Here is an 11,648-nt window from a genome sequence, read left to right on the forward strand (position 1 = left end):
TTTCTACAAAAGTGTTAGTTGACACAAGTACTGATCAGACCCAAAGATGTATTTATGTAAACTAGAAAATTTTACTGAGAAATAGCAGAAGTGAATTAAACATGGTCTGTAAGTTGATGTGACATGTTTTTAAAATTCCTGCACTTATTTCTTTGTAAAGGGAATGGGTGACACTAAATTTCTTTAAAAGAACAGCTTAACACACAGGCAAGATGCTATGCTCTGCGTCCGCTTATACATTCATCACTCTGAGAAACTGACAGTATGCGGTGTGATCACAAAAGACGGTAAATGTTTAAATTTTTAAAAATTACAGTAAAAGACACATTGACATTAATCCTCCTCAAAATACCCCCCTCGCTTCAAACACACTCATCCCATCGTTCTTGCCACTTTCTGAAGCAGTTCTGAAAGTCCTCTTTTGTGAGTGTCTTTAGTTGCACTGTTGTGGCTGCCTCAGTGTCCTGAATCATTTTGACTTTGGGTAGGAGCCATATCTAGTGAATAAGGTGGATGAGGACACACCGTAATGTTTGGGGTTTTTTTTTAGATTTTTATTGGGGAATTGGGGGATGGGAACAGCACTGGGGAATTGGGGGAAGGGGAACAGACAAGTTGCTGTCGTTTTGTTCTTCATTCTAGTTGTGGAGGACGTTGCTTCACTGGCCCAAGTTGGCACCGTCATTGCGTTCTTCCTCGGTGAGGCAGATCAGTCGCCGGCTTCTGGACGGCCGCTCACGCTGGCTGCTGGCCGCTCACGCTGGCTGCTGGCTACACATGGTAGCCCATGGCAACCCACTGCAGCAGGAGCTGCAGCCTACACCGTCGGAGGGACTCATGGCAGCCCAGCTCCAGGTTGAGCTGTTGTTCATCATCTTAGCTGTAGAGGGCAATGTCACTGGCCCCCATATGTGGGATCCGAACCGGGGCCCTCTCCTCTGGTGTCCCAAGCCAGCTCTTAACCAACGCGCCACTCGGCCGGCCCCGTAATGTTTTTATTTGACAGAAATTGCCATACCAGAAGCGATGTGTGACACGGAGCGTTGTTATGATGGAGGATGATTTATGGCACACTTGAAAACACACTTCTCAACCGTAGCTCACAACTGGTTGACTGCACCAAACAAGTTGATACTTGTCACACACTATTACTAAGGTTCAGTGTGCTGCTTCCCGTATTGAAGATCCCTGCCTTTCCGATGGATGGCACTTGGCAGTAGCATTCACCATATTTTGTGGTCACAACAGAAAGGCTCCATGTCACACATCGCTTTTAGTATAGTGATCTCTGTCAAATAGAAACATTACGGTATGTCCTCATCCACTTTATTCACCGGATCTGGCACCATTTGACTTCTGGCTCTTCCCTTAGGTCAAAATAACCCATGAAAGGTAAACATTTTGAATCAATTCAGGACATCCCTGAGGCAGCCACAACAGCGCAACTAACGACACTCAACGAAAGAGGACTTCCAGAACTGTTTCAGAAAGTGGCAAGAACGATGGGATGAGTGTGTTTGAAGCGAGGGGGAGTATTTTAAGGGGGATTAATGGCAATGTGTCTTTTACTGTAATAAAATTCTTTTATTTAAATATTCACTGTATTGTTTTGATCACACCCCGTCATATATTTTGGCCCCACATTTTGTTTGTTTTGCTAGTTGATTCTATGATGATTCAGGGACGCTCCTGTTTCGACAATGTAATTGGCTTCTGTTGTGTTTCAGGTGCCCTATTTTAACTTACGTTTTGGCCTTACCTTCTTGTCAATCTTTCTTTTTATCCAGACAAATGTGAGTTCAAGGGTTCCCTCTCCGGCAGTAATGCAGGAATTACAAGCATTGAATTTGACAGTGCTGTAAGTATCTAATACCCAGGGAAATAGGTGAGTTTTAAGGTTTTTAGAAACAATTTAAGACATCTGGTTCTTGAAATTTAAAAAGAATTTATCTGGTTTCTCTGCTATTCTCTATCTTAAGTAAAATCAATGTTAGAGAAGGATGCAGGTAGATAACAAATTCTGCGCTGCTTGTGACGGAGCTGAAGACTGCCAGCTGGGCCATGTCTCTGCAGACTTGATTAGGGCCCCAGTTTGGGCTGAGGTGACGTGGCAGAGATAAGTGGGTCTCCCAGGGGGCACTTGGGTGGGAGATGAGGCGAGGGGAGAGTCGATTCCTCTGGGCTCTGGCTTGGACAGTGTGTAGAGAATTAGCATGTGCTGTGACTGAAGGCAGGTGGCAGGGGATGTGAACGTGGGACGTTGGGTTCCATTTTGAGCTGGAGGGCCTGCAACATTCTAAGGAGAAATGTCTGAACTTAGAGGGATGGGTGAGTTGACAGAACACTGGAGATAATGATATTCGGTCAAGTGTGTAGTTTTAGACATCTAGACCGTCTTGGACGTTATTGAGGAGTTTGTATTGTGTGAACTGATGGTTTTTTTTACGGCTGAAATTTGTTTTTCTTCCCTTTATTCCTACAGGGATCTTACCTCTTAGCAGCTTCAAATGATTTTGCAAGCCGAATCTGGACGGTGGATGATTATCGGTTACGGGTAAGACCTAGTTAAGAAAAGTAGTATAATCTCCAAACTTCATGTGGTTATCAGAGCACAAAATGTAGGCAATGGCGGATCAGTGTATTTAGGAGAATTGTGTGTATTTTCCTAAAATCATACTTGATTTCCCTGCTCTTTCTTTTCCACCTTGAGAAAATTTGTTTTTCCACTTTATATCTCATTTTGTCTAAGATTCAATTTCAAAATATTTGCAATAGGAAACCTTCACATTTCCATGAAAGACTTGAGATGCTCTTGTTGATAAGAACTAGATACTTTCAGTAGATGCCCGTTTTAGCTTAACTTTAGCGGTCTTAGTGCCAGGATATAAATTGCGCTCATTTTGGGCTCCAAGACTTGATGATTACCTCACAGAGTATAACTGGAAAGTGGGTAAAGACGTACTTACAGATGTGCTTATGATAGAGATAAAACACCTGAAACAACTAAAGCTTGTGTGGGACTCTGCATCTGGACCCAAACTTACCAAGAAGTCTCTTGGATTCCAAGACAAACACCAAAACTTGAGGGTTATAGCACCTTTGTTCTAAAAGAAAAACATACAGCTTAATTTGGAGACAGGTTTTTCTCCTTAAGCTTGAAGGCGTCTTCCCATGAGCTCATTAAATAAAGGCTACTGAATGATAAACTAGAAGATGAACTTGACATTCATAGGCATTTTACCAAAAAACTTTGACACCAGCTCTCGTATGGGAACCCACAGGGCAAACGGGGCATAACGTTCAAGTGGAGTTCTTACAGAGAGCTCCGGGGAGCGGGAGCTGCACTGCAGTGTCCCCGGGTGGCTCTCGGTGGTCGGGTCGATGCAGCAATGCAGCCACACGTGGAGCTCATCGCCTGGGCCTTCCGCTCTCTTGAGCTGCATGGAAAGTGACCAGCTGGACCAAAGGGAGGGTGGCCCTTCTTTATTCTGGGTAGAAAGAAGATCCAGGGCTCCACATACGACGTGTGAGACCTGAAGGTGACAAAGGCGACGTTCTCCTGTGAAACCTGCAGAGCCAGCCTGTGTTGTCGTGTGCATGAGTGAGCGGGCATGGCTGGTCTCTTTCCTCAGGAAACAGTTCACGGCTGTTCAAATGCTTGAGCGAGTCTGCAGTTGAAGTCCTGTAGTCCTGTGCCCTAAGCAGGGAAAAGATGGCCTCGCCTGTTGTCATGGCGGCTGAGAAGTCCATCCTGTGGTGTGCCGTACTCTGTGTGACCATCTGTCACGTACTGGACATTTAGGATGGAGTTGAATGTTTCTGTAGCTGTTAATTTCCTTCAAGGAACAGAGTCTTTTCGTGAGTGGCTTCTGTGTGTTAACCCAGTTCTGACGTGTTATGTACGTACCACTTTCAGTCCTCGGGTAACTGGGTGAGGCAGGGAGATGAGGGAACTGAGGCCCAGAGAAGCCCCCACCCTCCCCCCGCCCCCAATTGCTGAGGTCATGCAGTTCAAAAAACGGTGAGAATGGGGATTGAGGCCTGTGCCTTTCCTGTGTTGGGTTGGCCTGGATTGTTCGAGACTGAGGACAGCAGAACTGTTTCCTAGTGAGAGGGACTTAGAGCCTTCCTGACGTGTTAGGCCCTCGGAGGAGAAAAGCCAGCCGCTGAGGAGTCAGCCAGTGCAGGCTAGTATTTATCATTGGTAGAGCTCCGAGTTCTGTACAGGCGGCCATCAGCCTTTGGGTCAGACATAACAAGAGGGTCTGGGGGCGGATAGATCTGGAAGACAGAGGTCATGCTGCTGGGAAACTTTTCAGGTGAGCTCGTTTGCACAGGTGGGCTGAGTTTTGCTAGCGAGGGTGCTGTCAGGGCACTCAAGCACCAGGCTCGAGCTGTGGGTGCTGACGAGTTGGGGGCTGCTGCCAGGCCGGAGGCTCCTTTGCTTGACCAGCTGGACTAGGTGCGAGCACCTCTGCTCACAGCCACATCCTGCCCCTAGGTAAACGTGTGACGAGATCAGGAGGCCCTTTTAAACAGCTTCTCCGTACTCAGAGAACCCACGAGAAACTTTCCAGGGTCCAGAAAGTAGGTGGGGTGGTGGCTTCCACTTAGACCCTAGTTGAAAGTGGCTGTTGGAGGACATGAATGGACATCCACATTCCCAAACTCAGGTTCCAAGCCCTGTTTGGTATCTGTGTAGCTTTTACAATGAGGGAACAGTGTTGGGAGAGACGGGGTGCATGGAGCAGCTGGTAGCATGCTTGCTTTAAAAATCCTGTTAGGGAAGGTATCCTAGAAACAGCTTGCCATTGAAAGTGGCCTGTGACAGGGCGCCTTTCAAAACCAGGTGTTTTCAGCTCCTTAGAAATCTACAAGGTCAGTGCAGAATGGCCTGGCTGCTCTCTAAGATGTGACTTGAGGAACTAGGCTAAAGAACCCACCCTGCTCACTTCTCTAACAGGGACGTGGAGAAGTGGCCACAGGGACGAGTGGCTTTCAGGGGATGGTTTTTATTTCAGAAACTTCCTCATTCTGTTCTTCATTTTCTGGGGTCCGTTGTCTTTGGTTGGTGTTACCGGTAGCTGCCTGCATGGTGGGCGGCCCTCGGCGTCTGCCCTGTGCCACAGGGGAACCTGTGCAGGGCCCTAAAGAAGAACTCTGAGCCTCCCTCCCCATTTGGGGCTCTGGCTGCTGTGACATCTGCACCCACTGCCTCGTCTCTTGTGAGTCCCTGTTTAAAAGAGGAAAATAAAACCTAACACTAATGGGCCAGCCGAGTGGCTCAGTTGGCTAAGAGCTCGCTCAAGAGTTTGAGCTCTGAGCAACAGCGGTTCTATTCCCAGCCCGAGTTGAGCTGCTGCTGAGCTGCCAACAGGTGGCAGGATGGCTCAGCTAAAATAAAACAAAACAAAAACCCTAACAGTGTTAGAATTAAATCTTAAAGATAAATATCAAAAACACTGAATGGAGAAAAGAACTTTAAATAAATCCAATCCACTTAAAATCCGGACTTTTTAAATGATAAAAATGATTCAGTGCTTGTAGGAGGCTCAGTTCTATACCATGAGGGTGTGGAGATGGATGTAGTCGGCCTCAGGCAGCTCCCGCTGGTTTCCACCGGGAACAAGATGAGCAGAAGTCCGTACTTTTAAAAAAGTAAGCTAATAGTACTTAGGAAAAGCCAAGAAATGAAACTTCCCTTTTCTTTATTCCGTTAGTCCAACAGTTTCATCCCAGGAAATAAGAGGAAGCTGTATGTTCATACGTGTTCATTACACCATCATTCATTTGTGATCGTGAAACGTAAAGTGCCCGAAGTGTCCGCTGGCCTCAGAAATTTCAATTAAATTGTGATCTCACCACTTGAGGATTATTTAGCTATTAAAGATTGAGGAAGACTCTAAAGAGTGGCAGTGCAAAAAGGAAGAGAATGCTATCAACCGTGGGCCTTGTTTGGTTTTCCTAGTAAATCAGCGTGAGGAAGAGATGAAGCTCTCACAGATATTAGAGACTCAAATCAGTGTTCAGAGCCAGATCAATGTGACAGCCCCCCAGCCATCACGTGAAACACTGCTTATACTATAATGTTAAAGAGCAATAGCTACCTTTCTAGGAATACTTTCACATGAAATACATGAAACTATAATGTGTGCATTTAGAGTCTTTTACGGACTCTAAATGAGTGTGTTCACATAGCCCATTTCTGAGCAAAGTCCCTGCCTCCCTATGTTTGTGAAATGTGATTTTTTACTTTTGTAGTGAAAAAGAAAACAGTGCATGTACACAGAACTTGCATTTTTTGATGAAGTAGTCCTTCACTAAGAACTTAATTTACATGGCGGGAGAAGCACCTACCAGATTTTCTGTCTCCCCATGATTTGTAGACTGGCTGAGTCCCGCCGAGTGGAGCCTTGATTCCTGTACTGTATTTAATGTAAGCCTTGTTGCTGGCGCTTTCTTGCTCTTACCAGCAGGACCAGGGGGAGGCTTTTACAGGCTGCAGCACACCTGCTTCTGGCTGGCAGCACGTGTACGACGCGGTCCCGGTTCCAGAGAGGTTTTAATGTGGGAGGGGTGAGTTTTAGAATCCGTGCAAACCTCTCCTTAGAAAGGGAGAAGTACATAAGGCCGCACGTTTTCTGTTCCATCTTAAAGTGGAGTTGCTGTTCTGCGCATAGAGAACAGAGTGGATTCTAAAATGTTAACACTGAAAACCCAGCACTAAACTCTGAGGCCTCGTCTTTGAGAGTGGGGTTGGAACCCATGAGTTAACCAGGGTAATAGGTATACCAGGGTCTTTTAAAAGGCTTTTTTCTTTTTTAATTGGGAAGAAAACATCAGTGACTACCTTCTGAGCCTTGGAGGCTTTGCACATATGAAAGAGGTCAATGATGAATAGTAAAAGGGCTGACTGCCCCGGTCCCCTCCCAGCATCCTCACCATCCCCAGCTGCCTCACTCCCATCAGGCTCCAGCAGTGCTGTGATGGGCCAAAGGGCAGCTGACACTCCGGGATGTCCCAGGTCTGTGTTCCTTGGCGAGCCCAGGGAGGACGTGCGGTTGGCATCCTACAGTCCATCCTGAAGGGATTTGCTGGGAGTGCTGGAACCCGCGGCTGTGATCTGACTTTCAAGCTGAGACCTCTGATTGGAAAACCCCCAGGGGGTTTAATTGTTTATTTAGAGAGACCTGATGTTTTCTTCCGTAAATTATGCCTGCAGTGAACGTGTCTATTCTGACTTTAAATAGGGAACTGATTTTCAGAGGCACTGGGTAAGACCCAGGCTTTAAAAATTTTGTAATTCGATATAATCCAGACTTACAAAAAAGGTGCAAGAACAGTACGCAAAGGTGTCTGTAATGGAGCCTATTTCAAAAAAGTTCTCTGACTGTCTCTCCCCCTTTTTTTTCTTTTTTTTTTTTTGAGGACGGGCCATTGGAGTTTGTACTAGTGATGTCGGGTTGTTGTTTTTTAATGTTGTTTGTGGTGGGAGCTGTCTCCTCTTCCTCTTTGTACCTCACCCCTGGGCAACACCCATTGGTGGGCTTTCTGGGGCTGTGTGGAGAAGCCGGTGCCCTGGCACTGTGACTGCTGCTGGCTCTCCCGGCACGGCCCCCCCAGGCTGACCGTGGCTGTTTTCTCTCCTAGCACACACTCACGGGACACAGTGGCAAAGTGCTGTCTGCCAAGTTCCTGCTGGACAACGCGCGTATCGTCTCTGGAAGTCACGACCGAACCCTCAAACTCTGGGATCTGCGCAGCAAAGTCTGTGAGGAAATTTAGTCTCTGTGTCTATATGTGCAATTGGATGTTAACTGCAGAGGCATTCGTTCCCACGTCAAAGCCTGCATTTAGTACGATGCAGTTTGAATTTCAAGTCCAGTTTCCTATTCAGAGTGGCATTGGGGTGGTGGCAGTTTTTCGTGTTTGAGGCTTCATTTAAATGGGTAGTTCTGATGATTCAGGGTCGGAGGGCAGCAGTGTTTGTGGGCAGCCATGGAGGGGCCTCTGCTTGATTACTGATGTTCGGTTTTCTTTCAGGCATAAAGACAGTGTTTGCGGGGTCCAGCTGTAATGATATTGTCTGCACAGAGCAGTGTGTAATGAGTGGACATTTTGACAAGAAAATTCGTTTCTGGGACATCCGGTATGAAACGCAAGAGCGTGGTGGGGAGGCAGATGAGAGGGTCTGTGTGGTCGAGCTGGGATGATTCGTACGTGGGTTGTATTGTTAAATTGCCCGGAAATGGTGGGAGTGAGCTCCAGACCACGTTTATTTTAAGTTGGATTTTCTTTACCATGAAGTAGATGATTGTGTTCAACGATCATTTACGAGCATGCACTGCGTACTTATCGAGGTGCTTTACTAGCTGCTAGATAAACCAAGATGTATATCGGTGAGGTAGGGGGTAGTTCCGATGTGATCGGTAGGACAGACACACAGGCCTGCACAGTGCGCTGAAGCGAGCCAGGCACCTTTGTCCCAAGACAGAGAGAATGCCTTGAGACTCCTCTCGAGAGGTGAGCAGGCCTCACGCTGCAGAAAAGCCCCTGGAAGGCGCTCCAGAGCACAGCAGCCGGACAGCAAGGCGGGGCGGGGCGCGGAAGGAAGGAGACTAACAGGGTGGGTTGGCATCAGAGTGCTTCAGGCTTCATGCTGTTTGTTAGAAGCTGTCGGGTGTTCAGCGAAGGATTGCTGCACGAGAGTTGAGCGTGTTACGTTGGTGGCATTTTTAGAGGGTGTATTGGGGAGCAGGGAATCAGTAAAGCGTGATGAGGATCTGAACTCAAAGCTGGAGAGGGAGGTGTGGAGGGGGGAACGATTTGAGGGAGAGTTCCGACAGGACTTGTTGACAAGTTGGATGTGGAGGGTGAGAAAGGGGAGAATTAAAGCAAGACGAAGAATAAATGACAGCTTTAGGAAGAGGGTCCAGAGAACGTTCAGATAAGGGCCTTAGTTTGTGGTTTGTAGTAGACATTTGGAGAAACAGGAGCAGAATTTTTGAGAGCCGCCCGAAGTCCCCAAAGAGGGCTTCGAAGGTGTGAGAATGGGTTACTCAAAGACAGCACACAAAGCGATACGAAGCCTGCATTTAGGGCGCTGCCTCAGGAGGCGTGGCCAGAAGTGGTCGGAAAGCTGGAGTCCTGTTGGTGGGCCAGGCGGAGGGGAGGAGGCCAGTGGGGTGCTTTGCTAGGAGGTAGTTGGTGATTGAGCGGATGGAGGACAGCTGGGGCAGAGCGGGGCGCGAAGGGCCTCTGCTGCGCTTCCAGATGACGCTCCGAAAGGCCTGGTGTGGCGCGCGTGGCTCCTAGACACCGCCTTTGGTTAGCTTTTTTCAACCCTGAAATTTGAACCTGAAACATGGAATTCAAGATTTAAACTGGATGGTCAAGGTTTCCTGGTCCACGCCTTAATTTGACAGATGAAGACCCCCAAGTCCCAAGGCAGCAGAGTGGCTTGCCTCCAGCCACATATTTAAAAACACTAAGATGAACTCTTACTTAGGTATGGTTTGAGGTAGGAAATCATTTCCTTGCAAGCTTACAACAGAATGACTACAGAAGGGTTCGCACCTCCTTGGGCCGTAACCCCAACAGGTCCCTGCCCAGAATCTCTATTCACAGACCTGGGTGTGAACTGGGGCCCAGAAAGAACTGTGAGGCTAAAGGGAAGAAGAGGGCCTTGCGAAGTGTGACTGCCCTGGAGTTCCCAGTGTGACATCTGGCGTCACCGAGGGAGCTGTGGATGGCAGGGAGCCTGTGAGAAGCCACACGTTTGTCCATATAAGGCAGCCCAGACCCACTGAAGCAAGTTCACGTGTCTTTGGATGAGTCGAAATGATATAATTGAAATAATACTAATTGGATAGTAGCCCTGGTTAGCACATGCTGATCAGAATCTCTGATTGGCAGTTACTGTATTATTCCAGAAATGGGCAAGGGAAAGAATTCTTACCAAACTCAAAGCTATTACCATAGAGTCTGTTGATGGGAAAATAAAAAAAGCAGTCACGGGGTGCTTTTCTAAGGTTGAGACATGTTCGCTGCCCTTGGGGCGTGTTGCATTCGGGTAGAATTGCCTTGGCGCCCCTTCTCCATGCAGCACAGCCTGGTTAGAATGGCGAGTTCTGCCATTTCTCTGTGGTGTTTTCTCAGATGTCCCATTGTGTTCGTAGGTCAGAGACTATCATCCGAGAGATGGAGCTGCTGGGAAGGATTACTGCCCTGGACTTAAACCCAGAAAGAACTGAACTCCTAAGCTGCTCCCGTGATGACCTGCTAAAAATTATTGATCTCCGAAAGAATGCTGTCAGACAGACGTTTAGGTAACTGAAGACACGCCGGGTTGGGTTCCCTTTGAGTTGCTGGTTTTCTGAGGCTTGCATGAAGCCCCGAGGCCCCGAGCCCGCTCTCCGCTCCGCAGTGCCGCGAGCCCTCGGGGTGACCGTGACCTGTTGTTTGTTTCAGCGCGCCTGGGTTCAAGTGCGGCTCCGACTGGACGAGAGTCGTGTTCAGGTTAGTGGTGAGGCTCCTTCTGCCCGTCTTACCCGCCGTTGGTCCACCTCACAGGTTAGAACATGGGCCTTTTCCCATTGCAGAAACCAGTGTCTCAGCCTGAGTGTCCAGGAGTGAGCCTGGAGGTCCCTGTCACTGTCGCCTGCCTTCCTAGTGTTGCTTTGTGATCACAGGAGAATAAGTGTGTTGTACTAAAATATGATGGTTGGCTAGTCAGTTTGTTCTGGGCACAGCCAGTTCCCCTGTCTTTCCTGCATTTACACAGAACCCTTTGAGAGCCGTTAGGGAAGGGGACCGTTGCACCTTGGGACAGAGCTGGGTGGGCTCTCAGGAGAAGGGCAGCTTTCCTTTCCTGGCTCTCCCTGCTTCCGTGCGTGGTGCTTCTCCCAGGTGCACTGCCATGGTCAGTTCCCGGACTGTGAAGAAGCCCCTCAGCTGACGCTTCCTTCTTTCTTTCCTTTCCTGCTGTCACTGAACCGTGTAACCAGGCGGCCCATCAGCTGCAAGAAACCCTTCGCCATTTGGGGGTTGACTTGATCACCCTGTGTGCTGTGTTTGAGTCAGAGATAGTTAGGGACTTGCGGACCCAAGAAGTACCATGGTGGCACCGTTCTTCAGTGGGTGTGAGGCCAAGATGACAGGGTGAAGCAGCTTTGGTCGGAACAGTGAAGGGCACGCTCTGATTTCTGGGTCCAGGAACGGTCATGCGTTTGACTCAAAAGAAGCGTGAACGTGACTTGAGAAGAGGCAGGGACCCTGAATTTGGGTGGGCAATTGACACCTTGTCTTGTCTTCTGTGTCCTCCAGCCCTGACGGCAGTTACGTGGCAGCAGGCTCGGCCGAGGGCTCTCTCTATGTCTGGAGTGTGCTCTCGGGGAAAGTGGAGAAGGTCCTTTCAAAGCAGCACAGGTAAGATGAACCCTGCGACCCCCTCTGAGGCGAGCGGGTCCCGTGACTTCATCCCAGGGGCCGTGTCCTCTTCAGGCGTGGACCTGAGTCAGCCCCACGAGGGCAGTGTCCACTCAGGGGCTCGGCTGTGAGCTGGGTTAGTGGGAGAAGCCAGAGCCGTTCCCGCAGAACAGCAGACAAGTGTTCTGCTGCTTTATGTCACAGGATATCCCCGTCAGAGC

The 11,648-nt window shown here is 48.5% G+C and overlaps 1 protein-coding gene across 3 annotated transcripts in view; it reads left to right on the top strand.

Moving 5' to 3' along the window:
• The window catches only part of ATG16L1 (autophagy related 16 like 1), a 37,638-nt gene that overhangs the window by 24,710 nt on the left and 1,280 nt on the right, over positions 1-11,648 (top strand). For all 3 annotated transcript variants that reach the window (XM_019629125.1, XM_019629133.1, XM_019629141.1), the window contains 7 exons: positions 1,788-1,858; positions 2,483-2,554; positions 7,651-7,771; positions 8,044-8,149; positions 10,179-10,328; positions 10,471-10,518; positions 11,326-11,427. In XM_019629125.1, the coding sequence (XP_019484670.1) occupies positions 1,788-1,858; positions 2,483-2,554; positions 7,651-7,771; positions 8,044-8,149; positions 10,179-10,328; positions 10,471-10,518; positions 11,326-11,427 (670 nt within the window). The remainder of the gene's footprint in view (positions 1-1,787; positions 1,859-2,482; positions 2,555-7,650; positions 7,772-8,043; positions 8,150-10,178; positions 10,329-10,470; positions 10,519-11,325; positions 11,428-11,648) is intronic.

The sequence above is a fragment of the Hipposideros armiger genome, unplaced genomic scaffold, assembly GCF_001890085.2.
Source record: "Hipposideros armiger isolate ML-2016 unplaced genomic scaffold, ASM189008v1 scaffold_17, whole genome shotgun sequence".
In the NCBI taxonomy this organism is placed as follows: domain Eukaryota; kingdom Metazoa; phylum Chordata; class Mammalia; order Chiroptera; family Hipposideridae; genus Hipposideros; species Hipposideros armiger.